The following is a 27,932-nucleotide window of genomic DNA, read 5'->3' as shown; positions in this document are numbered from 1 at the left end:
CCACGGAGGAGTCGATGGTTGTACATCTGTCTGTCGAGATGCATCCGTCCTTTTGTCCTAGGGCGCACGGGATAGCTTCAGATGAAATTACATTGAAGCACCAGGTCAATTTGTCCCTCTCACGGTGCTGCATGACGTGAAATCCGCCCACGGTGACTATTCATCGATTGCCGTGGTCCCTCTCGACGATTACTGCCGGTCTCTTGTTTCTATACTTGAGCTTTCAGAATTTCAGGTGCTCACCTCTAGCTTTACAGCTTTCCCCCATCAACTCCTTTATATTCGCGTATGTGTCTGTTTTCGGCATAGCTTGGAGTCCTTGGAAAGACCGCGATTCAATTCATTTTTATACTCTTCTTAAACCTCCCCCCTTTTTTCTCTTTGTGTTAGTTGTTGCCACTGCATTACGACGTCAAATCTCATGTTATCTGTTTCTCTTTTCTTCAATAGGGCACCGACTGGTATTGCCACTCCGTTTATAACCACCTTCTGTTCTTCTGTTTTGCTTTCTAGCCTCGTATAAATGAAAAAGAGCATTCGTGTAGTAGTTTGGATACCTCGAAGAAATATGGAGACAATGGATAGAATCCTCTAGCTTTTGGGACACTGGGCGCGCTGGACTTGCAGCCCGATAGAAAACATGTCACTCAGCTCCGTAGACCCCAGAGTCCTTTTGTGTATTCCATCGAGTCCCTGACGAGGGATGAAATCTCCACATTTCACCCGATGGAGGCGGAGTCTCGATGACTCTGCCGTGTGGCGCCTCAGGCATCACCTTCCCCATGCGGTTAGGCGCCCACTCGCTTAAATTTCGTGTGTGGCTCGCGCAGACCAATCTGCGGCTCCCGAACCTCACAACTTGATTTTCCTTCCCCAGCGAACAGGCAACCGACTGGTTTAAGGGAATCGCCTAGACCATCTCCATTCGACTGTGCGTCACGCTCGCGTCCCAGGGGCCCGATTATTTCAATTTCGCGACGTTTCTCGATCCGATCACCCGAAAACCCAGCCAAAATGTCGCGTTTCTTCTACGGCGGCGGTAGCGACAGCGACAGCAGCTCCTCCGACGAGGAGGAGCTTTACAGCGATCGTGAGGAGGAAAAGCAGTCGGAGGAAGAGTCCAGCGAGGAGGAAGACTCGTCGGAGGCCGAGTCCGAGGATGAGGCCGGTGGTGAAACCGGTGCCAACCGTTTCTTGAGGAACGTCTCGGAGAGCGAGGAAAGTGAGGATGAGGAGAAAGTGACGGTCGTCAAGAGTGCCAAGGACAAGCGACTGGAGGAACTTGAGGGCACCGTCAAGTTGATCGAAAATGCCGAGAAGATCAACGACTGGGCCGTGATCTCCGCCGGTGCGTTTTTTTGCAGGGAACAATGAAAACAATGGGATTCGTGTACTGACCTGGAATTCTCAGAGTTTGACAAGTTGAACCGCCAGATCGTCAAGGTTCTTCAGTCCGGCCCGACCCCCAAGATCTACATCAAGACCGTTGCGGACCTGGAGGATCTCGTCAACGAGACTATCGTCAAGCAGAAGTCCTCGAACAAGAAGATGAACACGAGCAACGCCAAGGGATTCAACGCCGTCAAGCAACGTATCAAGAAGAACAACAAGGAATACGCCACCCAGGTTGAGAAGTACCGTGAGAACAAGGATGCCTACATGGACAGTGATGAGGAGGCCACCAAGCCCGCTGCTGCCGCCCCCCGGCCGGTCAAGGCCAAGGTTGAGCGTGTCGAGGCGCCCGCCGCCGTTTCTGCTGCTGACGATGATGGCTTCGCTACCGTTGGCCGCGGCGGCAAGACTCTCCAGTACACCCCCGAGAGTATTCTCAAGCACCTCCGCGTGATTGTCGAATCCCGCGGAAAGAAGAACACAGACCGCCTTGAGCAGATCCGAACGATGGAGAAGCTTTTGGAAGTCTCCCAGTCTCCCTACCAGCGTATCCGTGTCTACCTCACCCTCATCTCGACCCGTTTCGACCTTACCTCTTCATCCTCCGCGAACTACATGAGCATCGACCAGTGGAAATTTGCTGAACAGGAATTCACCACTCTTCTTTCCGTCCTCGAGGGCAACCCCGACTACGTCGTCGCCGAAGGTGCCGAAGAATGGGAGGATGATGAGAAGCAGCCCCAGCCCAGCAACGGCGAGAAGGTCTACATCCCCGGCAGCATGGTTTCCTACGTTGAACGACTTGATGACGAGCTCACCCGGTCTTTGCAACATATTGACCCTCACACCTCTGAGTACATCGAGCGACTGAGCGATGAAAAGCAGCTTTACACCTCCATCGTCCGCGCCCAGGCCTACGTTGAAGGTCTCACCAAGTCCGACAAGAGCGACCCCCGACAGGACAGCCTGAACCGCGTGGTCATGAGGAGATTGGAACACATCTACTTCAAGCCTTCTCAGGTTGTTACGATTCTGGAGGAGGGCACCTGGAAGACGCTGCACTCCGGCCTGGACTCCGCCATCACCCCTCGCAACCAGACGGGCGATGTGACGAGCCTTGTTCAAACTCTCTGCAGCTACCTCTTCAAGTTCAGCGATGGCATCATCAGAGCGCGTGCCATGCTGTCCCAGATCTACTTCCTTGCCCTGCACGACCAGTACTACCGCTCGCGTGACCTGATGCTCATGTCTCACCTTACGGAGAGCATCTCGAACTTCGATGTCAGCACCCAGATTCTTTTCAACCGCACTCTGGTCCAGATCGGTCTCTGCGCTTTCCGGGCCGGCCTTATTTACGAGGCTCAGAACACTCTGTCCGAAGTCTGCGGTAGCGGCCGCCAGAAAGAGCTCCTTGCCCAGGGCATCATCCTCCAGCGTTACTCGACTGTGTCGCCGGAGCAAGAGCGTCTTGAGCGTCAGCGCCAGCTGCCCTTCCACATGCATATCAACCTGGAACTCCTCGAGTGCATCTACCTGACATCCAGCATGTTCCTCGAGGTTCCTCTGATGGCCCAGACTTCTTCTTCCCCCGAGATGAAGCGCCGTGTCATCTCCAAGACTTTCCGCCGTATGTTGGACTACAACGAGCGACAGGTCTTCACCGGCCCTGCCGAGAACACTCGTGATGGTGTCATCATGAGTGCCAAGTTCCTTGCCGCTGGTGACTGGAAGAAGGCCGCCGAGATGCTTGGCTCTATCAAGATCTGGGACCTGATGCCCCAGCCTGACAAGATCAAGGAGATGCTGTCCCAGCAAATCCAGGAGGAGGGTCTGCGCACCTACCTGTTCACCTACGCTCCCTTCTACGACAGCGTGGCTATCGGCACTCTGGCCAACATGTTCGAACTCCCCGAGAAGAAGATTGCTGCTATCATCAGCCGTATGATCTCCCACGAAGAGCTGGCTGCTGCCCTTGACCAGGTCAACGGCGCCATTGTTTTCCGCAAGGGTGTCGAGCTGTCTCGTCTCCAGTCCCAGATCGTCACTCTTGCCGACAAGTCTATGAACCTCCTGGAGGCCAACGAGAAGACGCTCGAGCAGCGCACTCAAGGCATGGCCAACGCCTTCCAGCGCGATCAGGGCGCCGGCGCCCGTGGTGGCCGCGGTCCTGGGCGCGGTGGTCAGGCCCGTGGTGGCCCCCGACTACCTGGCGGTCAACAAGGCCGTCGCCCTGGCGGACAGCAGTTCGGTGGTGGTGCATTGGGTGGAGCTATCAAGGCATAAAAAATGTTAGTAATGGCATTCATATCTTTTCATGGTTTTAATGCTCCTCTTGGAATTTAACTGCGTATGATCCCATGTGCTTTTATTATGGCTTTATTTTCATCTTTCTTTTTTTTTTCACTTACGGCAGAGGATGTCCTCATCTCTTTTCTTTTCTTTCCGTCTTGCATACAGTCTTGCTACAATTTACAGATGAGTCTTATTGAATTATATGAGGGAATGAAAAGAACGTGGGAATAAAAATTTCAAATACATTTCGAGAAATTTGCCCAAAGCTGTAGTGCAGTGTAGCTGAAGGTGTCCATTTGCGATGTGTCTTTCTAAATTAATAACTAGAATTCTTTGTTTGATGGGGTATATTCTGTAGAAATGCAAAGCTCCGGATCTTCGACCGGATCTTAAGGTCGTAGAGTCCCGGTGCTGCATCAAGGCTTGGAAGTATAATGATGAACCATTCTTTTCCAGCATTTTCACACGGATCGGTGCACTAGCGTTAAGTTACGCCGAGTCTTGGGACAAACACTGACGAGGTGGGTCGTGATACATTATATATCTAACCCACTCGCGTTACTGTCGGTTGAATCTGAGGAAGCACTTGGAGAATGTCGACCCAAAATATTCAACAGTTCATCAATAGAGTAAGCAGGTTCAACCACTATCATCAAGCAGATTCTGTGGTGACCAGTATTCATTCTCTTCGGCCTGGGCATCGAGCCAGACTAATCCATCGGCCAACAGATCATCAATGACGGTCTGGGCCCGCGCTTTCTCCCAGTTCAAATTCAGCCGCAACATAGATATGCTCACGTATCCTAGAACTTGTATAGCCTCCAGCACGGTGGCTTGATCTGTGTTGAGCTCCTTGGGAACCGATCGGATATATTGCTTGCTGCCAACTCGGACAATAGAGAAGCCAGAGCCCAGAGGCTCAAGCGATTTCACAGCACGGAGGACATCATCACTAGATCACGGAAATATTAATCACGGCCCACTTACTTACTTCTACCCGGGTGGGGGAAGAGGGGGTTCGAGATGCGCATACTCCGTAACTTCAAGACCACTCCCGATAGCTTTCCCTTTGCCTACTCGTTTTCGACACTCCTCGACGCCGAGTAGCCCACCGTTCTCACTGCGCGTGTCCCGACACAGTCCCACGACTCGAACTGCAACCTCGAAGTAGAAATCGTTCATGTCCCCGCCCATGATCTGCGTCCAGAAGCTGCCCGAGTCGCCCAGCGCTTTGCGTGCATTTTTCCCCTTTACGTTACTTGCAGCGAGCGGGTCGACTCCGATTGTGTTGCACATTCGTGCGAACTCAGCCCGGAATGTGGGGTTTGACTTGATGGTTGAGCTGTGCTCCAGCGCGAAGCTATGAAGGAGGGACTGGAACACGGAGAGCTGTGTTTGGAGGGAGGAGAGGTGGGTGGAGCGAAGGGTGGCACCATGGTTGGCGTAGGACTGGCTGGCTTGGGTTCGATTGGCAAAGGCCCCTAGGCCGACACCTCGGCGGGAGGACATGGTTTAGATGGTGATGGCAGATTATCTGGACGACGGAGGACTACACGGGCCTTCTGGGGATGCGGTGATATCAGTCCCGGTTCTTATCGGCGTCGGTCAGCTGACGGACCATACCCTAAGCAGAAGATAAGGGCATAGCTTACCTAAGCATGCGTTTGCCAAGATATGCTGGTCCCATCAGGCTAGCCGCAGATGGACTAGGGCCACCCGACCGCCCACAACCGATTTTCTCTCTTAAAGCAGATTTCCTTTTGAATTCTCTTCACCACGACAGCCCTCGCCAACCGCCCAACTCGCGAACTCTTACGGACCGTCGCAATGGCCTCGACTGCTACGTATGCTTCCCTTATATGATCCCTTCCGCTCGATTCGTCGCACGAGTCTGTAAGGATTGGGGTCATAGTCGTCCTTCTCGCTGGAGATGCTGCGGTTGAAAAAAACTGCTAAGCACCAGCTCGATATTTCCCGCGACCATCGTCTCGCTCCATGAGCTCGCATCTACACACTGTTAGACGCAAAGAATTGGAATTGAGAATGGGTCTGGGGTATTGGGGTTGAAAGCCATGCTGCCTTCTCTCTAAAAAACATTGTTGTCGGCTATCGCTTCCTTTCTCTGGTCTGGGTCATCCGGACTTGTAGAGATGGGGACGAACAGCGTCAGCACTTATTCCCGAACGTTATGTTTGGGGTTTTGTCGGCTGAGGATAAAGAAAGTGCTCGTGTCTATGATGGATTGCAATGCCAAATGCTGGAATATGCTTGGCCGCGATCGTGACCAGCCTTTTGCCTCACCGATTAAATTGATGTCGTCGAGTGCTTTCTTTTAGCCTTCAGTTTGAGAATGTGGCACTATGGCTGCAGTTCTTACACTCGGCGAAGTTTTGGCCTTGTCTGATTGCCATGGACGGACTCAACTGACCTCCAACAGCACCGTCCCCACCAACAACCAGGTGCTGGTCCCCGAGACCCTCCTGAAGAAGCGCAAGAGCCAGGAGCAGGCTCGCGCTGTTGCCCGTGAGGAGGCCCAGAAGAAGAAGGAGGTTAGTATATCCAAATTCTTTCAGTTTTCACTTTTATTTTTTTCGATGATTACAACACACCACTACGCGACTAGACCAAAAGGTCGATGCTGTCGCTTCGTTAACCATCTTTCGGGGCTGAGACACATTACTTTACCACTTGTTTTGCATCAAGTTGATGAAATGTTCTTCTTGCTAACGGAGAACTCCAGGCCAACAAGCAGAAGCGTGCTACCATCTTCAAGCGCGCCGAGTCCTACGTCAAGGAGTACCGCGATGCTGAGCGTGAGAAGATCCGTCTCGGCCGTGTTGCCCGCAAGGACGGTAACTTCCAGGTCGAGGACGAGGCCAAGCTGGTCTTTGTTATCCGTATCAAGGGGTATGTCATCTTCGATCTCACCGCATGGATCTTTTCCAGTACTAACTATCATCCAGTATCAACAAGATCCCTCCCCAGCCCCGTAAGATCTTGCAGCTGCTCCGTCTGCTCCAGATCAACAACGGTACCTTCATCCGTCTCTCCAAGGCCACCCAGGAGATGTTGACCATCATCAACCCCTACATCGCCTACGGATACCCCAACCTCAAGTCCATCCGTGAGCTTGTCTACAAGCGCGGTTACGGCAAGGTTGACAAGCAGCGTGTTGCCCTCACCGACAACCAGATCATCGAGGAGAACCTCGGCAAGTACGGCATCGTCTGTATGGAGGATCTGATCCACGAGATCTACACCGTCGGCCCCAACTTCAAGCAGGCCAACAACTTCCTGTGGCCCTTCAAGCTCTCCAACCCCACCGGTGGCTTCCACACCCGCAAGTTCAAGCACTTCATCGAGGGTGGTGACTACGGTAACCGTGAGGAGAACATCAACGCTCTCATCCGCCAGATGAACTAGATTTCTTTCTGTTCGTTGGGCGATGGCAGTTCTCTAGGTTGTCTGGGTTATGGGCTCATTTTCTCGGTTAGCGGTATAATGGTCTGGATCCAGGTACTCAAAAATTAAAAAGCTTAGGCAACCTTACTTTGTTTCTTATTGTAAATCTTGTAGATATTTACCATTGTTCTAATAGCGATATACTTTGATCATTCAGTGTTGACTACATGAAAATTTTTAAAAGTCGGTCTCGGCCAAGGCGTCCATGTGCATGGACCAACAAACATAGCACATTGAATGCTTAAGAGCTTCACCAAGTTGATGTTTTACATTAGCATTATTTCACCTGATGAGAACATTTTGCTGTTCTGTTCGTGTCTTCCAAGGTATATTTTGTAAAAAATGCATAGTTGAGTTAATGAATCAGTCGGTCCTAAGTAAATATATTTCCGCATATCTGAAGGCGGATATATACATCTATAGAGCTATCTACAAGAAGGCCCCCCCCCCCCAATTTAATAACCCTTCTATCATCAGCACCTTAAAGCTAAATTCTAATAACCTCTTGGACTCGCCTATTTCGATCAACCACCAAACGAAGCTGTCTTCCCTGCCAGGGTGCAGACGAAGTGCTGGCGGTCGTTGCGTGGGGAGTCGGCTTGAAGACGCCTTCGCGGAGGGTTTCGGTGAAGAGTTCGTAGGAGGGATAATCTGGCCGAGTGGTTAGGGCGTGCCTGGTTCTGTATTTTATCAGGTGCATGCTTACAGCCGTCAACGAAATGAGTGACTTGTTCTGGTGTCATTCCTGTTCCTTTCGCGGCACGGAGAGTCCTCTCTTGTTCCTGGCGCCAGTCATAGACGTAATGGGAGTCGTGAGCGTCGCTTTGACATGGTTAGCCCGAGTTCAGTCTCATGGGAGTATCCCGGGGTCGAACATACATGTGAATCAGCGCATCTAATTGACTACGCACATCACTATCGTCAGTAGACAGAGCTGTAGGCTGCAAGGCGAGTCTGAAACTTACTCAGTGATGAGATCGTACGCGCGCAAGGCATCATTGACAGTCTTGACATCTTCAAATCGCACATGTCCTAGACGTCCGTTATACTCCCCTTGCTCCTTCTGCCGGACGGCAGCCTCCCATTTCTCGCGCAGGGTTGCGTCATCCCATGCGCGGAACCCGACACACCAACCCTCGAAGATGACCACTTTGACTTCATCCTGCCCCGGTTGATTGACGACCTCCCACTGCGACTGCGGGACCCGATCGCCTTGACCGGAGAATGCGGACTTGTCGTACTGCGGGATGGCGGTGGGGCGACCGGCGCGAAGGGATTCAAATACCTGGGTCGCCAAAGGCAGATCATGAGTCGCGGGCTGACCGCGATGCTGGAGAAGGGGGTTTGAAGGGAATGATTGCGCTAGGGTGCGCTGGCCGTCGTGCGTGAGGTACAGATCATCGAGGGAGAGAGTCACGACGGGGAGAGAGTATGGCGGGGACCGCAACGTCGATTGGAGAGTGGAAACCTGGCGATGGGATGTACGGTGGTTAGTCAGACGGGGCTGATCTATTGAATGTTATATCGCCGTGAGGGAACCGACATACTAGCACTGTTTTGCCGGCTCCTTGGACGCCGTTCAGGCCCAGGAAGAACGGAGGGGTGGGGTCGTTCCCATATCGGGCCTGGTGGGCTTTTAATCGCTCGAGTAGGAAAGGAATACAGTGTTCAGATTTGTCGTCGATGATTTCGGGCATGGTGCGCGACGAGCAGCGTTGGAAATCTCTAGTTGATCTGGAGTGTTTGATAAAGTAACAAGAACACTGTTGATGGGGAGACCGATGGATGATGTATATGTCGGAGTAAAGCCGAGCGGGCGGAATCTGGAGAAGGTTCTGCCACGGCGTTTACCCACTCCGCCGGACTTGTTCTCGTCCGAGACGCTGCACCTCCTCCAGGTCGGACTATGTCAGGCCGAAGACGACTGCGGATTGGTATTTCTATCGATTGAATGGCCACTCAATAGAAGTAATCCGTACTGATGAATGAATTCCGTTGGGTTGGACTCAAGAGGCGCTCAGGGCCCATCGCATGGTCGCTTTTATAACCAGCTGATTGGCTCCGTCCTTGGATATCAGCATGAAAATGGGCAAACGAAACGGACAGAATGTCAGTCGCATTGACCCACGGAGTATACCAAGGTTTCATGCCATAATGAAGAGAAGAAAAGCAAGCGACTGGGATATAGATACATACGCTAAACCCAATCCAGCCCTAGCGCCAGAGGGACCTGCTTATGTCACCGCGGGCAAGCAATCTTTTTCTAGATACCCCGCCAGATGCCCGTCGCTGTTATAGCGGTTGTATAGTCTCCTGTCTCCTGCCAATCGATATTACCCCTACACCTGTCACCCCTATCACCATGGCTGCCACTCTCCCCGCCTACAAGACCGCTTTCCTGGAGTCCTGCCTCTCCGCCAATGTCCTGACCTTTGGCACCTTCACCCTCAAGTCCGGTCGTCGTATGTGCTACACTACAGCCTGCCCAACTTTTAAATTCCGGTCGTACTCTGCTAATCGGCGTCATAAGACTCTCCCTACTTCTTCAACGCCGGAACCTTCCACACCTCTGCGCTCCTCTCCGCCCTCTCCACCGCCTATGCCCACACCATCGTCTCTTTCCTCGCCGCGAACCCCTCCATCCCGAAACCCGATGTGATCTTCGGGTAAGCCCATAGATTCCTCCCGTGCTATAATAATCATGGACACGTAAATTGACTGGAATCCACTCAGTCCCGCTTACAAGGGCATCCCTCTTGCCTGTGCAACCCTCCTCGAACTCCACCGCCTGGACCCCGAAACCTGGGCGAACGTCTCCTACAGCTACAACCGCAAGGAGGCCAAGGACCACGGCGAGGGCGGCAACATCGTCGGCGCCGCATTGAAGGACAAGAACGTCCTGGTCATTGACGACGTCATCACCGCGGGTACCGCCATGCGGGAAACGCTGGACCTCGTGGCCAAGCAGGGCGGCACCGTCGTGGGCTTTGCCGTCGCGCTGGACCGACTGGAGAAGATGCCCGGACCCAAGGAGAAGGAGGGCATCGATGACGGCGAGCCTCGCATGAGTGCTATGGGACAGATCCGACGCGAGTACGGCGTGCCGACGACGAGCATCGTCACCCTGGAGGATCTGATCGTGCTGTTGAAGAACAAGGGAGACGAGGGTGATTTCACGAAACTGGAGGAGTACCGCAAGAGATACCAGGCCAGTGATTAGATTCCGGTCTACAGAATATATATGGAATAGTGGAGAAATTGACTCGATCAACATGATGCCATGGATTGTGTATTCGATATCACTGCCGGCCGAGAGTAGGAGTAGGTCGTGGTTGGCTTTTAGAGTGTTTATTCCCCGTAATTGGCTGAGAGTTCTACATCCTTATATCTCTCTTTGTACTGTGATTTGCTAGGTCAGTTAGTATTAAGATCGTTACTAGCACTCCTTACTGCTACTAATGGCTGATGCATATTATGTATGCACGATAAATGACTAATACAACCAATATCAATGCACAAGAATAATGCCGACACCGGCACATGGCGCATCGCGGAACCCCGGAGATCGAGTCTTCAGTGCGGGTCCTGCAGGATTTGGGGAGTGGCTCTACTCTGTACGTGGCAGGACAGTTGTCTGCAATGGACGAAAACGAAGACTTTCGTAGCACATTATTTTCATTATGTACCGAGTATATAATAATAGAAAATATTCTGTTTCTGTTTATTGTGCGATCACCAGATGATCTCTACCAAATTGGTCGTCGTGGTTGCGATCGTTAGTGCCTGTTGGGACCTTGTATCCGCTGGTTACGGAGTACTACTAGTACGGACTGAGTCGAGGAGCACCTGAGGTCGACAGTCACGGACTGGAGGCATACCAGGTTAACCTCGGGGGTCCTGGTCACTCCGCAAGACGTAAGAATCAGGTAATCACAAATTCCGGGGAATCGCTGGCTGGCCATGATTCTCAGGCAGCGCATCGGCATGTGAAGGCGGATCATCTGCCCGGCCAGATTCGGCTTGGCGCGTGGGTCCCAAACCTCCGAGCTTCACCTGCGAAGATGCCGAGGTTCAGCTTGCCGAGCCCTGCGACCGTCCGTTGTGTCTCCTCAGATCCCAAGGTCTTCTTCAACTCTGCTCTCCCCCAGACTTTCCCCCGTCTTTGTAATTTCCCCTTCTCCCTCACATTATAATCTTCTCTAGCCTTGTCTCTTTTTACTATTCGCTTTCCCTCTCTTTAATCTTCATCCCCTTTTCTCCGATACCGACTGAACTTGAACCTCCCCTCCTCTCCCTCCTTTAAATCTTGTCCAGAATGTCTGAGCTTCGCTTTGACAATCAGACCGTCGTTGTGACGGGTGCCGGCGGTGGTCTGGGAAAGGCATATGCTCTTTTCTTTGCGTCGAGGGGTGCGAATGTCGTCGTGAACGACTTGGGCGGATCTCATGCCGGCGACGGCAAGTCGTCAAAGGTAACGTCCCCACCCTTGAGGTCACACATGCGCTTGCAACTCCAGACGAACTAACGTGTGAGTTTGAATTAGGCTGCGGACGTGGTAGTTGACGAGATCCGAGCCGCCGGCGGCAAGGCCGTTGCCAACTATGACAGCGTTGAGAATGGTGACGCTATCATCGATACCGCCATCAAGGCCTTTGGCCGCATCGATGTCCTCCTCAACAATGCCGGTATCCTGCGTGATGTCAGCTTCAAGAACATGAAAGACCAGGACTGGGATCTCATCAACCGGGTCCACACGTATGGTGCCTACAAGGTAAAGATTTCCGCGCCTTCCTACATGCACCTTCATGGGTTGACACGTATATCCTCTATAGTGCGCAAGAGCTGCATGGCCCCACTTCCGGAAACAAAAGTATGGTCGCGTTATCAACACTGCCTCTGCAGCCGGCCTCTTCGGCAGTTTCGGTCAGGCCAACTACTCCGGTGAGTGTCTTTCAGAGCCTGCGAGCACCAGTCATGGGAGCTAACAAAAGCAGCGGCCAAACTTGGCCAGGTCGGTTTCACCGAGACCCTCGCTAAGGAGGGCGCCAAGTACAACATCATCGCCAACGTCATTGCTCCTATTGGTATGTTGAGAATAAGTCATTCGTGGCGCACAACATGCGATGGCTGACCGGATAAATAGCCGCTAGCCGTATGACGGCCACCGTTATGCCCCCCGATGTTCTGGAAAACCTCAAGCCCGACTGGGTTGTGCCGCTGGTGGCTGCCTTGGTCCACTCTTCTAACACTACCGAATCTGGCGGAATCTACGAAGTCGGTGGTGGTCATGTGGCCAAGCTACGCTGGGAACGGGCCAAGGGCGCTCTGCTGAAGGCCGATGCGTCGTTGACCCCCGGTGCTATTGCTCGCAAGTGGAACGACGTCAACAACTTCTCGCAGCCCGAATATCCCACGGGCCCCGCTGACTTCATGTCTTTCTTGGAGGATGGTCTGAAGCTTCCCAGTGCCCAGGCAGGACAGGAGCCTGATTTTAAGGGCAAGGTTGCCCTCGTCACCGGTGGTGGTGCCGGGTATGTATTAAGCAAACCGGTTTTAATCGAAGTGAAGCATGGATGCTAACGTGTGCTAGTCTCGGCCGTGCATACTGCTTGCTGTTTGCCAAGCTCGGCGCTGCCGTGGTGGTGAACGACCTTGTCGACCCTGAGCCCGTCGTTAAGGAGATTAAGCAGCTTGGTGGACAGGCCGTTGGTAACAAGGCCTCGTGCGAGGACGGCGATGGCGTCGTCAAGTCTGCCATCGATGCTTTTGGACGAATCGACATCCTGGTCAACAACGCCGGTATCCTGCGCGACAAGGCCTTCACCAACATGAACGATGACCTGTGGAACTCCGTAGTCAACGTTCATCTGCGTGGTACCTACAAGGTTACCAAGGCCGCTTGGCCCCATATGCTCAAGCAGAAGTATGGCCGTATCGTCAACACTGCGAGCACCAGCGGTATCTACGGTAACTTTGGACAGGCCAACTACGCTGCGGCGGTATGACTCCTTGTCTTGTTATCCTATTGTTGAACCTTTGCTAATGGTTTGTTCTCATGCAGAAACTTGGTATCCTCGGCTTCTCCCGGACTCTCGCCCTTGAGGGAGCCAAATACAACATCAAGGTCAACACGATCGCTCCTAACGCGGGTACCAACATGACCCGTACTATCATGCCCGAGGAGATGGTCCAGGCCTTCAAGCCCGACTACGTTGCCCCTCTTGTGGTGCTTCTTTGCTCCGACATCGTGCCCGAGCCTTCCACCAAGGGTCTGTACGAGTGCGGCAGCGGTTGGTTCACTCGCACCCGCTGGCAGCGTACCGGTGGTCACGGATTCCCCGTGGACGTCAAGCTGACCCCCGAGGAGGTTGTCAAGCACTGGAAGGAGATTGCCAACTTCGACGACGGCCGTGCCGACCACCCCGAAGACGGCCAGGCCGGCGCCGAAAAGATCATGGCCAACATGAGCAACCGTGCTTCCGAGGGTGGTAATAACATCCTGCAGGCAATCGAGAAGGCCAAGCAGAGCTCCAGCGAGGGATCCCCCTTCAACTATGTCGACCGCGACATCATTCTCTACAACCTCAGCTTGGGTGCGAAGCGCACCGACCTTCCCTTGGTGTACGAGAACAACGAGCATTTCCAGGCTCTTCCCACCTACGGTGTGATCCCCTGGTTCAACACTGCCACCCCCTGGAACACGGAGGACATCGTTGCCAACTACTCTCCGATGATGCTGCTGCACGGCGAGCAGTACATGGAAGTCCGCAAATTCCCCATCCCGACCGCGGCCGACACCTTGACCTACCCCAAGCTCATCGACGTGGTTGACAAGGGCAACGCCGCTTTGGTTGTCGCCGGCTTCACGACCAAGGACGCGAAGTCTGGTGAGGACCTCTTCTACAACGAGTCCACCGTCTTTATCCGCGGCAGCGGTGGCTTTGGCGGATCGCCCAAGCCTACGGCCGCCCGCCCCAAGGCAGCTACTGCGGCCTACAAGCCTCCCCAGCGCAAGGCGGATGTGGTTGTCGAGGAGAAGACTTCCGAGGACCAGGCTGCGCTGTACCGCCTTAACGGTGACCGCAACCCTCTCCACATCGACCCTGAGTTCAGCAAGGTGGGTGGCTTCAAGACCCCCATCCTGCACGGACTTTGCTCCCTGGGTGTCGCCGGCAAGCACGTCTTCAGCAAGTTCGGCGCCTTCAAGAACCTGAAGGTCCGGTTTGCCGGCGTGGTCCTGCCGGGCCAGACCCTCAAGACTGAGATGTGGAAGGAGGGCAACGTTGTCCTCTTCCAGGCCACCGTCGTGGAGACCGGCAAGCCGGCCATCACCGGTGCCGGAGCTGAGTTGCTGGAGGGAGCCAAGGCCAAATTGTAAAATAATCACGTCCCACTACGCGCATGGGCAGAGTGATCAAATTGTGTATATAGATTATGACGGTTATTTGACCTGGTTTGTTGTTTCATGATTCAAATGAGTACTTGTGTGACTAGGCTACCAGAATGGTATATTTCTTCTGCATCTGAATAAGGAGATAGACTAGAGATCGTAGCAATTGCATGATCTCGACAGATATCGACTCGTATGACCACTGGACCAGCAGTTCCTGTCAGCCGGAGGATCTCGTGCCCTCTGCGTATTGTCATGTAACGTAACGCAGGCGTACTGGAACCCTCCGGCATTCCATCTCGCTTTCTCTCCCTTCATCCTCATCCTCATCGTCACTTTTCTCCTCAAATCTTTCTGCCCTCTCAGAGTGCTCCCTGTCCATTTTCTTCTTCTTTTTTTTTTTCTTCTGCAGACCGATCATGTAGCAACGTCTTTCCCTCGACGCAACGATGGTGCTCTCACTACCTGTCCCTAGCTTTAGATCCTCGACCACCTCCCCCCCGCTTCCTGCGGGCGACAACCATCAATCCGCCACCATCACCGAAGCCTTGCGCAATAATCCGTTCGGAATAACCTTACGATCTCGCTCTGCCACCGCGGCCACAGCTTCCCCCGCCCCCGACAAGACGCAAGACCAAAAAGAGCTCAACGATGCGCTGGAAACGTTGGCTCGAATATTCCCCGACGTGAAGATCGAAGTGTTTCGGGAACTTCTGGTGCGGTTCGACGGGCTCAGTCGGCTGCAGGTGTGTGTGGAACAACTGCTGCGTCATAAAGAGGAATGGGTAGCAGGGCGATGGAATGTGCCGACGGCGTCTGCGGGGAGCGGGGATGATGCCGTCGTTCCTTCCCCCCTGGACGCGGGCGGCGAGGAGGGAGGAGTTCCTCGTAACGAGCTGTTCCGAACAGACGAATACAAAGCATCTGTGAAATCCGCCCTGTCCAAGGAATTCAGCAGCCTCAGCAAGAGCGCCGTGGACGCGGTGCTGGCCGAAGTGAACTTCTGCTACATTCGAGCGCGACCGACTCTACGTGACCTGGCGAGCAAGACCTGGCGAGCGACTTTCAACAGCATGTTTCCGTTCAAAAACAAGAAAGACAAGCAAGATCATCCTCTCGTTCTCTGGAAGCGCCAGCCCGACGGTGAACTGGGCCCTATTCTTAAAGACACCGGGTGCGGGGAGCTGAATCGAGAATTACATGAAGCATTGGTAGCACCCATGCTCCGAACAAGACGCGAGGAACGGGAAGCTAGAGATCTTTCCCTGGCGGAGAAACTGAATGAACTCGAAGCTACGGCCGCGAATGCGATTTACGAATGCGAATGCTGTTTGATGGAGGTTACTTTCGAGCGCATTTCGACCTGTTCGGACAATTCGCATGTTATCTGCTATGGCTGCATCCAGCGTACGGTGCAGGAAGCTGTATTTGGTCAGGGCTGGAGTAAATCCGTGGATGTTGGAAGGGCGACCCTGAAATGCATCGCACCATTTGGCCATGAGGCTTGCCATGGGAACCTGAATTCGGAGATTGTCAAGCGAGCCGTCTTCCTAGATAAGGCGGGATCCGAGACCTACCTCAAATTCGAAGGTCGGCTTGCCTCGGAGGCTCTTCTCAAGTCCCAGTTGAAATTAATCCGCTGCCCCTGTTGCTCGTACGCTGAAGTTGACTCCGCCTACCATTGCCCCCCCGAAGGAATTAAATGGCACTTTCGCCGTCAGAATGTCGGCGATACGATCATTTTGATTCTAATATTACTCGATTTGATACCACTGCTCCTGATACCAGTGCTGGTCCTGTTCTTGATCGACCCTGCCCTTGTTCCCATGATCCTACGCAATGCTGTGCTCAGCTTGTGCTTGAAAGCTCGCCGCAAGACGTTCAACTGCTCAAACCCGGCCTGTCGACGGATCAGCTGCATCGACTGCCAGAAGCCCTGGCGTGATCCGCATGTTTGCCACGAACCATTATTACTCGACTTGCGCGCCACCGTGGAGGCTGCTCGGACAGCTGCGGTGAAGCGTACCTGCCCTCGATGTGGACTGTCATTCGTCAAATCTTCGGGCTGCAACAAACTGACTTGCGTGTGTGGCTATTCGATGTGCTATCTTTGTCGTAAGGGCCTGAGCCCTCCATTGAATGCCGCAGACCGGCGAGGTCGTGCTCGACGGCGTCGGGAGGGAGGGATGTTCAACCAGGAAAATATCTTCCCCGTAGGAAGAGCATTGCCGATGCTTGAAGCGGAGAATGAAGAACCAGATTCGGATGAGGACGAATCCGAAATACTTGAAGGATATCGACATTTCTGTGAACATTTCCGCCTGACCCCGGGATCTCGGTGCTCGGAATGCACAAAATGCGAACTATACCAAGACGTGGACGAAGAAGCCGTGGCACGCCGTGCTGGTGAGAAAGCGGAGCGCGAATGGAATATGCGACAAGGCACCTCCGAGGCCGGCGTCGGTGCGTTGCACGTCAACAATGACTTTTCAATGATAGAAGGCAAGGGCCGAGGTCGAAAACTGCACGGCAAGGGTTGCAGCTACTGGCTGAATGAAGTGTGGCTCGAAGGGCGATGGAAGACTGAAGGGCAGGCTTTTGTCAACTGGCTCGTGGAGCAAACAATTGTTATCGAAGACATTTGAGATTTCTTCGTTAGAACCTCTCAATATCGTGTGGGTTTCTGTTTCTGCTTTTAGCTTTTGGGACACTCTTGATTCTGATTTCCCCACTCAGCTCTTTTGCTCATGTTTTATCATAGTATTGGCGTTGCTTGGTGGCCGGGGTAAACAAAAGGGTTTTGGATGTTTTTCTACTTTCTTTTTTGGGTTGACTTGGGATCAACATTGACGATGTGATGAGATACGACATTCCTTTCTATAATGACCTGGCTTCAGCTCTGAATTAATATGATCAGTTTATTGCTTCCGTTAGTTTCTGGTTTCCTCCTCGTCTGAGCCCTCTCCCTTGATCCTCTTTCTTCCCTCCTGCTTCAGTTTCTCGTCATCGTCCCGGTTTAACGACACTTGCGGCATTAACCAAACAGCCAAGAAAAAGGCCAGTGTCGACAAAGCTGCGCCGATAATGAAGATGATGCGAAATCCTTTTTGATACGCCGGGATCAACAAGGAGCGAGCGTGATCCGCTTCATCGGCAGGGAGCTGGGACAGGTAGTTCTGGGGACTCGACAGGAAGGATCGTTTTTCGGAATCGCTCAGTCCCAGAGACGACACCGCGGAGGAAATGAGGTTGTTTCTGGATTCCGTAAGTGTTTGAGACCTGTGGGCTGGGTGTCCGGCACTTACATGATTGTTCCAGCAATAGCGAGGCCAAGTGTACCGCCGAGATTTCGGATGAAGCTGTCGAAAGTCAGCCTTGTGTGATCTCAGAGTAGTGGGAGAAGACATACTTTCGGAATGACGTGACAACGGCCATTTCTCGACGGTCAACTCCAGCCTGTACTGCTATGAGGGCACTATTGGACCCGGTCAGCCATGTTTCAGCGGATCTTGAGGTCGGGGATTTACGGTTGCAAGGTATTTCCCACTCCAACACCGGTCAATATACCATATCCAATCTGCTTCCCTAGTCCTGAAGATTTGTCCAAAGTCGAAAAGAGACCCAGGCCTACGGCCCAGATCATCCAACCAAAGAGAATGCACTCCCTATACCGGCCTACCCAGTGGACTACAAGGCCGGAGACCGTACTACTAACGGCTTGAGAATGTCAGCTTCATGAATTATAGCACAGGGTAGAAAGGGGAGTAAAGGTACTTTGCATAAGAGTGATAGGAAGGAGCATCGTTCCCGCCTTCACGGTGGAGTACTCGAAGACAAGTTGATAGAAGGTGGGGATATAATAGACCTGGACGAGGAAATTCCACCCGTTCACAAACATGGTAAGACACGCGCCGTTGACAATGCGCGATGTGAAAATCCGCATTGGCACCAGGGGAACTGACGTGCCCTTCCACTGCCAGAGGACGAATGCAACACAAATGGCGAAACCCACCACGAGAGTGGCGATTACATGTGCCGACTGCCATGGATACTCACCTCCACCCCAGGTTAAACCCAGCAGCAGGACGGCCGTGCCACCGAGGGCGAGAACCACGCCAAAGAAGTCGATCGCCTTAAGCTTGACCTTCCAGTCACCCGTGACCTTGCGCAGTGGCATGAAGAAGAGCACACTCAGTGTGGTGATTGCAGTGAGGGGAAGGTTGAGACGGAAAATCCAGCGCCATGAATCTTCGCTGATCGAGGCCAGGGCACCTCCAATTACTGGACCGATGCCGTTGGCGAGGGCGACGACCGCACCTAGGATTCCCTGGTATTTGCCTCGCTCACGCAGCGGAACCACGTCGCTGACAATCATCTGCGCAACGGTCATGAGGCCACCACCACCGACACCAGTGAAGGCTCGGAAGATGATGAGTTGTGTCGCGGTTTGAGCCAACGAGGCGGCCAGGGACCCGAAAAAGAAGATGCCCAGGCCAGCGAAGAGAACCAGCTTGCGCGACCAGACGTCGGAGAGTCGGCCATACAAGAGTTGGAAGCAGGTAGACGTGCTGGGAAGCGGGTCAGATAACATATTCCACAAAAGGATGTGACTTACACAAAGTAACCACCGGATATCCACGAGGTCTGGTCACTAGCATGCAAGGCATTCCCGATGATGGACAAACTGGCTGCGAGGGTAGTTTGATCCATCAGTGCTATGAGGTCAACCGTCGAGCAGGCCAGAAATATCTGGAATGTTAGTATGGTGCTGTGCAGGGAACCACGATTACCTACCGTGATGATGGTGCTTTTTGGCACATAGTTGGTCTGCTCATTGAAGACATGTCCGGAAGGCTTGGACTCGCCATCTGTGTCAACAGTTGCAGAAGAATCTGACGGATTCGTCGGATTCATCTTGGACTCGAGCACAGTTCCAGCCATTGCTTTTGCTCTGTGACCTCTCGAGGCTCGCGAGTGATCAGCTTCTGAATGCCGAGGGCCATTTCATTTAAGACCATGGGGAAGCAGTGAGGACCGCCAGCCGGTGGGAACATGCTTGGCAGTTCTAAGCGAGGATATTCATGAAGATCAAATCAACCCTGAAGAATCTGTCAAGAGAAAGAGGGTCCTGACTAAAGTGGTGATACATCCGGTTAGGGTTCTGGAAGGGATCAGCATCCCGGCCGCAAATCTGCTCAAAAACACTCAACAAGGTACTCGTGCTACATGGCTTGCCAAGAAAGTACGCTGACATGGCTCTGTGGATTTTACGAGGACCTGCGTTGTGAAAGTTTGTTTGGAGTGTTTCCAAGGACCTTGCGAGGCATGACTGGCCGTAGATCTTTCTTGTCCCGGCCGGGCTGGCTGGCTATACAAGGCCAGACAGTGAAGATCCTCCCTGACTTGACACCCTGAGGACATGGAAGCTGAGTTTGCCTTCCCTTATTGGCCATTTTGGCTCGGCTACGGTCTCCATTGAGCAACATCCCACCTAGGTGCCCTGTCCCCCCTTGTCAGGTGGGATATTACGCTTCTTGCCTGCGTAGGGGAATTTGACAATAGGGTGCAGGTGCCTCCTGGCGCGTGGGTCAAAATTGCATGCAGCCCGTCAAGAAGGAACAATATGCACTATGAGGGGTTGCTGCAGAACTATAACTTGGGCCATTGCCCCTCCATGTTGCTTTATTGATCTGTCACCGGAGCCCTTGCAGATATCCCCTCCCCTGCGTCCAGTGCATTTGTGCCACGATGTCTCATTCCAACGAGCGCAACGTGTATTTTGGTCCAGACTCTCTGAAGAAATACTTTGATCCCGACTCACAGCCCCCTCTGCCATTGGTTGAGCTGCCGGGGCATCTGAACCCTTACCATCAAGATGGTGTACGCATTTACGCTAAGATGATGACCATGCACCCGGCCAATAATGTCAAAGCCATGCCAGGTATGTACATGTCCGAGGCTTCGATGGAATCCCTATACTTATCTTGCGGGCCATAGCTATGAACATGCTCGAGTCGAGTGTGGTGCCTGGACAAACGAAAACCATCATTGAGTACAGCTCGGGATCCACAGTGATCTCGATGTCAATGATTGCTCGAGTCATGCATGGCATCAGCGACACCCGTGCCTTTCTCAGTAACAAGACCAGCGAGGCCAAGCTGAGACTCATGCAGTTCTTTGGCCTCAACATCACCCTCTTTGGCGGCCCCTCGCAGCCCGAGCCCTTCGACGAACGAGGTGGCATTCAGAGTGCCCGGAACCAAGCCTTGCAGTCCGGACCAATCCTCAACCCCAACCAGTACGAGAATGACGACAACTGGCGGTCCCATGTCCGGTGGACTGGACCACAGATATACAAGCAGCTGCCAGAAATCACCGTGCTCTGCGCGGGTATGGGCACCTCCGGCACGATGACGGGTCTCGGGACATATTTCAAGGATACCAAGCCGTCGGTGCTACGACTGGGGGTCTGCACTGCTCCTGGGGACCGTGTGCCTGGCCCGAGGTCATTTGCTCTCATGAAACCGGTTGAGTTTCCGTGGAAGTCGGCAGTCGACGTGATCGAAGAGGTGAACTCCTTTGACTCGTTCTCGCTATCCCTGGATCTGTGTCGGGAGGGCATCGTATGTGGGCCTTCTTCGGGATTCAACCTGAAGGGGCTATTCCAGATGATCGAAAAGCGTAAGGCTGCGGGCACACTGTCAGAGCTGGCTGGGGCCGATGGCACTGTCCATTGCGTGTTTCTGTGCTGCGATCTGCCATATCAGTACATTGGCGAGTACTTCAATAATCTTGGAGCGGAAAAGTTCCACCCCATTCAGAACGAGGTAAGTTCCAGATGTGCAGTATGGCATGGCTTTGTATACTGACTTGTTTCCAGCACCTCACCAAGGTGGATCTCTACCGATATGATGAAAGCTGGGAACGAAGCCCGGTGGTTCTTTTCACTCATTTCTACGAGACCCCTAAGGCGCTGACCCAGAGTCTACTGAGCAGCATTGCCCTTCGGCCAGCCTGCTGCGTCCTCGACCTCAGGACTGCGGTCGATTTCTCCGCCTGGCATCTGCCAGGATCGGTGAACATCCCGTTGCAGAGTTTAGACTCCCACAGCCCTAAGCCATTTTCCGACCCAAGCGTGCTAGAGAAGCAATGGCGAGAACTCGAGACGCTGTTCACGGACGCCCAGGCCAATGTGATCAGCACGCTGCAGGGGCATCATGTGTTGGTGATTTGCTACAACGGGGACACGGCCCGGGTGGCCACCAGCGTGCTGCGGGCCAAGGGCATCGAGGCGGACAGTCTCCGGGGAGGACACCAGGCGCTACAAGATCATGGCATATGGGGTGATGGTGGAGAGGGATTGGAGCAGGCGTCGTATCCGGTGCCGGTGTCGGCCATGGTGTCCCTGCAGAGCAACTAAGAGCCGTTGCACGGACGAATAACGAGTTCATCTGTTTCCATCCTATAAGTTTCTACCCTCTGAGATTGTAGTACACTAGAATGGCCATGCGGGCTATGACCCCTGGCCCCTGCAGAATCCACGCAAATGTGCTCATCTCTCTGTTCATCACACACACTAAACTGCTGGCTCTGTTTAGCTCGTCGGAAATCTGCTCAATTGTGAGCAGCCCTCGGCCAATCAGCGCCAGGGTCAATCACGATGACACGCTTCGATCAACTGTCTATCTTGTCTTTAATTCTCCATGATCCGCGTCAAATGCCCTGGATGGCCTGTCATCCAAATCTCACGGGCGACCAACCGTCAAGCGCAGGACAATGCATATGGACCATATGGACGATTCGGGGTCCGGCCTGCCATGGCTGGATCAACCGGTCTGGTTACACTCGTCGCGGGCGGACGAGTGCGAATTGACCCCAGACCAGTGTGCATATCGAGCAGGACATTGGCGATACTGGTAATGTATCCCTGGAGTCCTGATAGAGACAGTAAAACTAACGCAGACATGAGGACGACAGGTACGAAGCAGATCACGTCTACGCCCTCAACACCGTTTACTTCCTGATCGCCACGGTCGGCCTCTTCACCATCCTGCATTTCTTCTCTCTCTACGCGCCGAGTTCCCTCAAAGGAAGCACACCGTGGCGGAAGGTCTCTGCAGCGGGTCGCTATCTCTCGTACAAGTCTTTTCGAGTCCCGGTTCTGCGGTACTGGTCGCCCTCGCTGGGCGTCATCCTGCTGGGATGTGCCGGATTCGTCTTTTTCTTCGGTCTGTCTATCCGTTAGGGTCTGTCTGTCTCTGCGAGGTTGCATACTGACTGAAGCAGCGATGACGCTGGGCCCGAAGCCTTACTACTGGCCTAATACGCGAGAGCTTTCGTACGGCAGTAGCCCTCCGATTGCGACGAGGACGGGGTGGATGGCACTGGCCTTGTTGCCGTTTGTCTTGTGCGTTGATCCGGAAGAGAAGTTGAGGTGCATGCTAATGGATGTGTCCAGGGCTCTGAGTACGAAAGCGAATCTCATCTCGGCGTTGACAGGCGTGTCGCATGAGAGACTCCAGGTCTTCCATCACTGGACCAGCTACGCCATGTTCGTGCTGGCTCTCATCCACACATTCCCCTTTATCATCTTCCATATCTGGAAGGGAGACATGGTGAAGCAGTATAACACGAGCATTGCCTACTGGACGGGGGTGGTGGCGTTGATCTTCCAGACGTATTTGACGCTCATGTCGTTGCCTTCGATTCGGTATGATCCCTCCTTCTATCGATTCGTATACAAGCCCACAGGACATGTGGCTGATCAGGATAGAAACCGCTACTACGAGTTCTTCAAAGCCACTCACCTCCTCGCCGCTCTCATCTTCATCCTCTTCTTCTTCCTCCACTGCGACTTCCGTCTCTCCTCATGGTCGGTCCCCTACCCTACCCTCCCTACCAGGCCCATCTAACCAGACCAACAGGGACTACTTCATCGCCACCGGTGCCATCTACCTCTTCTCCCTCCTCGCCGCCCAAATCCGCACCTATCTCATCCACGGCCGCCATATCGCCACCATCGACCGTCTCCCCTGCGGTCTCCTGCGCATCACCATCCCCACCGTCACCACCACCTGGCGCCCAGCCCAGCACCTCTTCCTGCGCTTCCTACACCCCAAACTCGGCCTACACACCCTAACCGCGCACCCCTTCACCGTCGCCTCGCTAGCCCACGACCCCGACGCCCTCGCCAAACCCTCCCAGCTCGTCTTCTTCATCCGGCCGCACGCCGGCGTCACCGCGCGCCTGGACACCCTGGCTCAACACGCCCCCGGCGGCTTCCTGCGCTGCACCGTCACCCTGGAAGGTCCGTACGGCGGGGTCGAGGAGATGCAGCCGCCGACGGTCGATAGCGTGGTCATCGTGGCGGGGGGTTCGGGCGGCGGGTTCGCGTTGGGGGTATTTGCCGAGGCATTGAGGGTTTTGGAGTCATCCGGGATGGATATTCAGGTGGTGTTTGCGTGTCGTTCAGCGCTGATGGCGCGGTGGTTTCGTGACGAAAGCGATGCTTTGATGTCGAGGTCTGGTCTGGGGCAGGGGGGTCGGGGTCGGGGTCGTGTAAGAGTGGATATTCATGATACTTCCTCTTCGTCGGGATATTCGGGGCAACAGAGCCAAGCGCAGAATGATGCTGATGGAGAGGGAAGGTCTGTCGCGCACGATAAAGAACTGGAACCGGGCATCGAGCTCCTCCCGCATGACAGCGACACCAACACCAACAACGTCGAAGGAAAGACCCAGACCGGGTTCTATGCCGGACGACCGGACCTGCCGTCGCGGATTGCAGAGGCAGCGAGAGCCGCGGAGGGAAAGAAGCTGGCGATGTATGCGTGCGGACCGGCGTCGATGCTGTTCGACGTGCGGAATGCGGCGGCGGACGCGCAGAGAGGGAGGGAAGGGGAGGTTTCTTTGCATACGGAGACGTTTTCGTGGTGACTCCACTTTAGTCGTTAATCATAGGGTGTTGTATGTATATGGGTAAGAGATACTCTGAATGTGTGATGTTTTCATTCGATTGACGCTTCGTAAGTATGATATGATATGATTGATCTATGAGATCTCGTCTAGATTCTATGCGATCCATCTCCCGACTAATTACCTGCACTCTAAGTGAGACTGTACTATATAAAGCACTGAACCGAATGGGGGATGAAGAAAAGACCAAATGAAGAACGGAATATATGCACCCACCAACTCCAAACCATGTCAAGTCATGTCCAAACGCCATTCCGAAATCCAGTCCCTAGGCCAAAATATATGAAACGAAATGGAAAAATAGAGTAGAGAGTGTCATCACCAACTCACCGACCACCTACCACCTACCATTGCTTCCCCAACCCAACCTAACCAACCCATCCTGGGAGAATGTAGAAATCATTTCCCCTCCAACAGCTTCATCCCCCACTCCCGCAGCCGCACATTCGCCACCCCGCCGACACCATACGCCGGCACGATCTTGCCCATGCGCGCAAAGCAGCTCGGCACGTAGTCGCGGCGGATGCGCAGCGCGCGCTCGCGCCAGCCCAGCCGCGCGTCCTGCCGATTGTACAGGTCCAGACCGAGCAGGTGCATGGGGGTGCTGGCGAACTGCATCAGCGCGGGACAGGCGAACTGCGCCATGGTGGCTTTGGCGCGCGCCGAGGACGCCACGACGTCGGGGATCCAGGGGCTCACGAGCGCCGGCACGTTGAAGGACGCGAAGATCGTGATGCTGTCGCGGAGGCAGAACAGCGCGAAGGATGTCCGCGGGACCTTTGTGGCGCTGTTGGCGGGTGGGTGGCAGGATGCGGGCGATTGTTGGGGGTGTGGGATGCGTGGTTGTGATGAGGATTGGCCAGAGGAGGGGGAGGATGGAGGAGGATTGGCGCCAAAGATGCGAGCGAATCGCGCGTCTTTGTACACGCAGATGCCCATGTTGACGGTCGTGGTGGTGATGAACTTGGCGGTGCCCGGGAACACGGTGGAGAAGGACTCGTTGCGCAGGGTGGAGGTGACGGTGTCAATGGCATTGGCGGTCAGGTAGGTCGAGGTGTAGAGGGTGTAGATGAGCAGGAAAGGCGTGCTGAGGAAGAAGCCCCCCGGATGGGAGACCATGGATCGGAAGCATGAGGTGATGGTCTGACGGATGGGGAGGCCTTTGGCAGCTTTCTCGATGATGGCACTAGAAGAGAGCGATTAGTTGATTTCAATGACAGGTTCTCAAGGTCAGGATACCGGTCGATGACGGTGATGGCTGGACACGTCAAAGCGCCAGCCGTGGCGGCGCTGGCGATGTCGACGCCGAAGCGCGTTCCCAACTGCCGAGTGTTCCAGCTGGAGGCGAGGGCTGGGACAACGGGGGTATCGGAGAGGGCATTTTGCGGCATGCTTTATGTGCAAGAGAACAAACAAACGACCAACAATCTAAAGAAACAGAAGAGAGAACAAAGAACAAAGAATGACTGCGATGAAGAAGATGAGATCACAAAAGGCGGACGAGAATAAGCCGGAGTTGCTCCGATGCCGGATCAATCAGCCGCCGCTGATTGGCTGCGGCTGTACGAATATCCCTCTAAACATTTATCTGTTTTAAGGGTTTAAGATATACAGATTTAATGTTTAAGAGTTCAGAACCAGAATAGTATTTACGAGAGTATATCATGTCTTTTGTTCATTCGCCCAACGCCAATTTCCCAGTCATCTATACACCTTCAGGCGCTCGTGTTCGCCTGGAAATCATTCAGCGTCACGTTGACGGCCCCGGCTTGCACCAGCTGTCAACTCGTTAGCCTAATTCACAATTCAAAGATACTCTTAAGACTTACCGCTCGTTGCAGATCGTCAATCAGGTCATCCACATCCTCAATGCCCACGCAGAGTCGAATGAGATCCTCCGGCATCGCGCGCTCCGCCCGCGTCTTCGCGTCGATGCTGGCATGACTCATGCGGCAGGGCATACTGATCAAGCTGTTCACACACCCGAAACTGACACTGATCGCCCAGAGTTTGGCACTCTCGACGATGCGCTCGCTGACGCCCACGTCGCCCGTCTCGAACGAGAGAACCGCGCCGGATCCCCGCGCCATCGAGTGGTGCAGGTCATACTGCGGGTGCGACCGCAGGCCCGGGTACCGCACCTTGAAGCCGTGCGCCTCGAGGAACTCGGCAATGCGCTGCGCGTTGGATTGCTGCTGGTCCATGCGCACCTTGAGGGTCTTCACGCCGCGCATCAGCAGCCACGAGTCGAACGGCGACAGTCCGCAGCCGGACGCGTTGATGGGGAAGTACAGTCGCTCGCCCAACTTCTGATCGTTCACGGCGATCACACCCGCCATCAGGTCGTGGTGACCCGACAGGTATTTGGTGCCACTCTCGTACACGATGTCCGCACCCAGCTCCAGCGGGTTGAGAAGGAGGGGCGACATCATGGTGTTGTCCACTGCGACCAGGCAGTTGGGGTTGGCCTCGTGGGCGGCGGCGGCAATCTGCGGGATATCGACCACCTTGATGAGCGGGTTGGTCGGCGTCTCCAGCAGGACCATGGTGGTCTTCTCGCTCAAGACCTCGCGCACCTTCTCCGGCTGGGTGGTGTCGATGTGGTGCACAATGATGCCCCCGTTCGTGGCCAGGTACTTGAGGAGACGGTTCGTGCCGCCGTAGAGATCGTCGCCGGTCACCACCTCGTCGCCGGGACGCAGGAGTCGCGTGATCACATCCAAGGCAGCCATACCGGAGGAGACGACCAGAGCCCGCTGTGCCGACATGACCTTGGCTAGGTGTCGTTCGAGATGCGTTCTCGTGGGATTTCCGGAGCGAGTGTAGTCATATTCACCGCCGCCGTCGCCGGACGTCTGCTTAAAGGTGGCGCTCTAATCATGACGATCATCAACATACCGAATTCAACCCATTGGCCGACCGAGATGGAGAGGAAACAAATATCCCGGCGAACCGTTGTATAGCTTGACGGCGGCACATACCTGGTAGATAGGAACGCTGCTGGCGTTGTATTGGTCATTGCTGTCTGTGTAGACCAGCTCTGTGGCAATGTTATAGCGTCGGCCACCATGCGGGCTGGAGGGAGCCGGCGAGGGAGGAAGATTGTGGCCCTCGAGGTCGACCGAGGGAAAAGCCTTCTTCAGAGGCGCACCGGATCCTGAGGCCGACATCGCTGCGGGGACGGGATGGCAGTGAGTCAGAGGCGAGAGAAGAGGCAGCGGTTTGAGGGGAGGGATGGCAACACCAATGCAGACAGGACAAGGGACAATGGCCAGCCTAAAGTCAATCAAGGAGACGATGAAGAATGATGCGAGAGAACGAAGAATGAAGAATGAAGAACAATTCCTGCTCTTCCCCAGAATCAAATCAAGTGACTCCGTTGCGCCTCAGGCTCGGGTTCCACCGGCCGCGATCTGATTGG

At 54.1% G+C, this 27,932-nt stretch overlaps 11 protein-coding genes across 11 annotated transcripts; 7 read left to right on the top strand and 4 right to left on the bottom strand.

The window, feature by feature from the left end:
- Positions 1-858: 858 nt before the first annotated feature.
- nip1 (translation initiation factor eIF3 core subunit c) lies at positions 859-3,936 on the top strand. Its single transcript, XM_024851502.1, has 2 exons — positions 859-1,348; positions 1,412-3,936. The coding sequence occupies exons 1-2, from the start codon at positions 1,015-1,017 to the stop codon at positions 3,673-3,675; spliced, it is 2,598 nt and encodes an 865-aa protein (XP_024705927.1). The 5' UTR covers positions 859-1,014; the 3' UTR covers positions 3,676-3,936.
- Positions 3,937-3,945: 9 nt separating this feature from the next.
- On the bottom strand, positions 3,946-5,228 carry P170DRAFT_508781 (ESCRT-II subunit protein SNF8). The gene is made up of 2 exons (XM_024854602.1): positions 4,718-5,228; positions 3,946-4,636 (listed from the first exon to the last, which is right to left on the bottom strand). The coding sequence occupies exons 1-2, from the start codon at positions 5,191-5,193 to the stop codon at positions 4,324-4,326; spliced, it is 789 nt and encodes a 262-aa protein (XP_024705926.1). The 5' UTR covers positions 5,194-5,228; the 3' UTR covers positions 3,946-4,323.
- A 640-nt stretch (positions 5,229-5,868) lies between these two features.
- Positions 5,869-7,201, top strand: P170DRAFT_150246 (60S ribosomal uL30 domain-containing protein). The gene is made up of 3 exons (XM_024842514.1): positions 5,869-6,233; positions 6,425-6,591; positions 6,648-7,201. The coding sequence occupies exons 1-3, from the start codon at positions 6,045-6,047 to the stop codon at positions 7,105-7,107; spliced, it is 816 nt and encodes a 271-aa protein (XP_024705925.1). The 5' UTR covers positions 5,869-6,044; the 3' UTR covers positions 7,108-7,201.
- Positions 7,202-7,585: 384 nt separating this feature from the next.
- Positions 7,586-8,843, bottom strand: P170DRAFT_455096 (TDA10 family protein; the record flags this gene model as incomplete). Its single annotated transcript, XM_024851501.1, has 5 exons — positions 7,586-7,797; positions 7,853-7,968; positions 8,026-8,049; positions 8,112-8,614; positions 8,694-8,843. The coding sequence occupies 5 exons, from the start codon at positions 8,841-8,843 to the stop codon at positions 7,634-7,636; spliced, it is 957 nt and encodes a 318-aa protein (XP_024705924.1). The 3' UTR covers positions 7,586-7,633.
- Positions 8,844-9,508: 665 nt separating this feature from the next.
- P170DRAFT_424955 (orotate phosphoribosyltransferase) lies at positions 9,509-10,366 on the top strand (the record flags this gene model as incomplete). Its single annotated transcript, XM_024847595.1, has 3 exons — positions 9,509-9,608; positions 9,677-9,812; positions 9,880-10,366. The coding sequence occupies 3 exons, from the start codon at positions 9,509-9,511 to the stop codon at positions 10,364-10,366; spliced, it is 723 nt and encodes a 240-aa protein (XP_024705923.1).
- Positions 10,367-11,234: 868 nt separating this feature from the next.
- mfp (putative peroxisomal multifunctional beta-oxidation protein (MFP)) lies at positions 11,235-14,665 on the top strand. Its single transcript, XM_024849027.1, has 7 exons — positions 11,235-11,617; positions 11,690-11,917; positions 11,979-12,087; positions 12,141-12,230; positions 12,290-12,677; positions 12,737-13,145; positions 13,208-14,665. The coding sequence occupies exons 1-7, from the start codon at positions 11,462-11,464 to the stop codon at positions 14,522-14,524; spliced, it is 2,697 nt and encodes an 898-aa protein (XP_024705922.1). The 5' UTR covers positions 11,235-11,461; the 3' UTR covers positions 14,525-14,665.
- Positions 14,666-14,928: 263 nt separating this feature from the next.
- Positions 14,929-17,465, top strand: P170DRAFT_435805 (E3 ubiquitin-protein ligase). Its single transcript, XM_024849026.1, has one exon. The coding sequence runs from the start codon at positions 14,986-14,988 to the stop codon at positions 17,179-17,181; it is 2,196 nt and encodes a 731-aa protein (XP_024705921.1). The 5' UTR covers positions 14,929-14,985; the 3' UTR covers positions 17,182-17,465.
- Position 17,466: 1 nt separating this feature from the next.
- Positions 17,467-19,670, bottom strand: P170DRAFT_405904 (putative MFS drug transporter; the record flags this gene model as incomplete). The annotated part of the gene is given in 7 exon segments (XM_024846601.1): positions 17,467-17,791; positions 17,842-17,910; positions 17,946-18,044; positions 18,064-18,253; positions 18,311-19,104; positions 19,152-19,285; positions 19,331-19,670. 7 exon segments carry the CDS (start codon positions 19,475-19,477, stop codon positions 17,467-17,469), a joined length of 1,758 nt encoding a protein of 585 aa, XP_024705920.1. The 5' UTR covers positions 19,478-19,670.
- Positions 19,671-20,284: 614 nt separating this feature from the next.
- On the top strand, positions 20,285-21,956 carry P170DRAFT_355522 (putative cysteine synthase B; the record flags this gene model as incomplete). The annotated part of the gene is made up of 3 exons (XM_024844093.1): positions 20,285-20,477; positions 20,534-21,363; positions 21,417-21,956. 3 exons carry the CDS (start codon positions 20,285-20,287, stop codon positions 21,954-21,956), a joined length of 1,563 nt encoding a protein of 520 aa, XP_024705919.1.
- A 356-nt stretch (positions 21,957-22,312) lies between these two features.
- On the top strand, positions 22,313-24,472 carry P170DRAFT_354402 (ferric reductase family protein; the record flags this gene model as incomplete). The annotated part of the gene is made up of 6 exons (XM_024844030.1): positions 22,313-22,452; positions 22,514-22,764; positions 22,823-22,943; positions 22,995-23,246; positions 23,310-23,408; positions 23,461-24,472. The coding sequence occupies 6 exons, from the start codon at positions 22,313-22,315 to the stop codon at positions 24,470-24,472; spliced, it is 1,875 nt and encodes a 624-aa protein (XP_024705918.1).
- Positions 24,473-24,534: 62 nt separating this feature from the next.
- Positions 24,535-27,854, bottom strand: P170DRAFT_455089 (cystathionine beta-l). Its single transcript, XM_024851500.1, has 5 exons — positions 27,493-27,854; positions 26,341-27,384; positions 26,266-26,279; positions 25,751-25,903; positions 24,535-25,697 (listed from the first exon to the last, which is right to left on the bottom strand). The coding sequence occupies exons 1-5, from the start codon at positions 27,679-27,681 to the stop codon at positions 24,911-24,913; spliced, it is 2,187 nt and encodes a 728-aa protein (XP_024705917.1). The 5' UTR covers positions 27,682-27,854; the 3' UTR covers positions 24,535-24,910.
- Between the last annotated feature and the right edge of the window lie 78 nt (positions 27,855-27,932).

The sequence above is a fragment of the Aspergillus steynii genome (genome assembly GCF_002849105.1).
Source record: "Aspergillus steynii IBT 23096 chromosome Unknown P170scaffold_3, whole genome shotgun sequence".
Lineage (NCBI taxonomy): Eukaryota > Fungi > Ascomycota > Eurotiomycetes > Eurotiales > Aspergillaceae > Aspergillus > Aspergillus steynii.
Note: the sequence above shows the minus strand (reverse complement) of the source record. Positions and strands in the feature narration are given on the sequence as shown.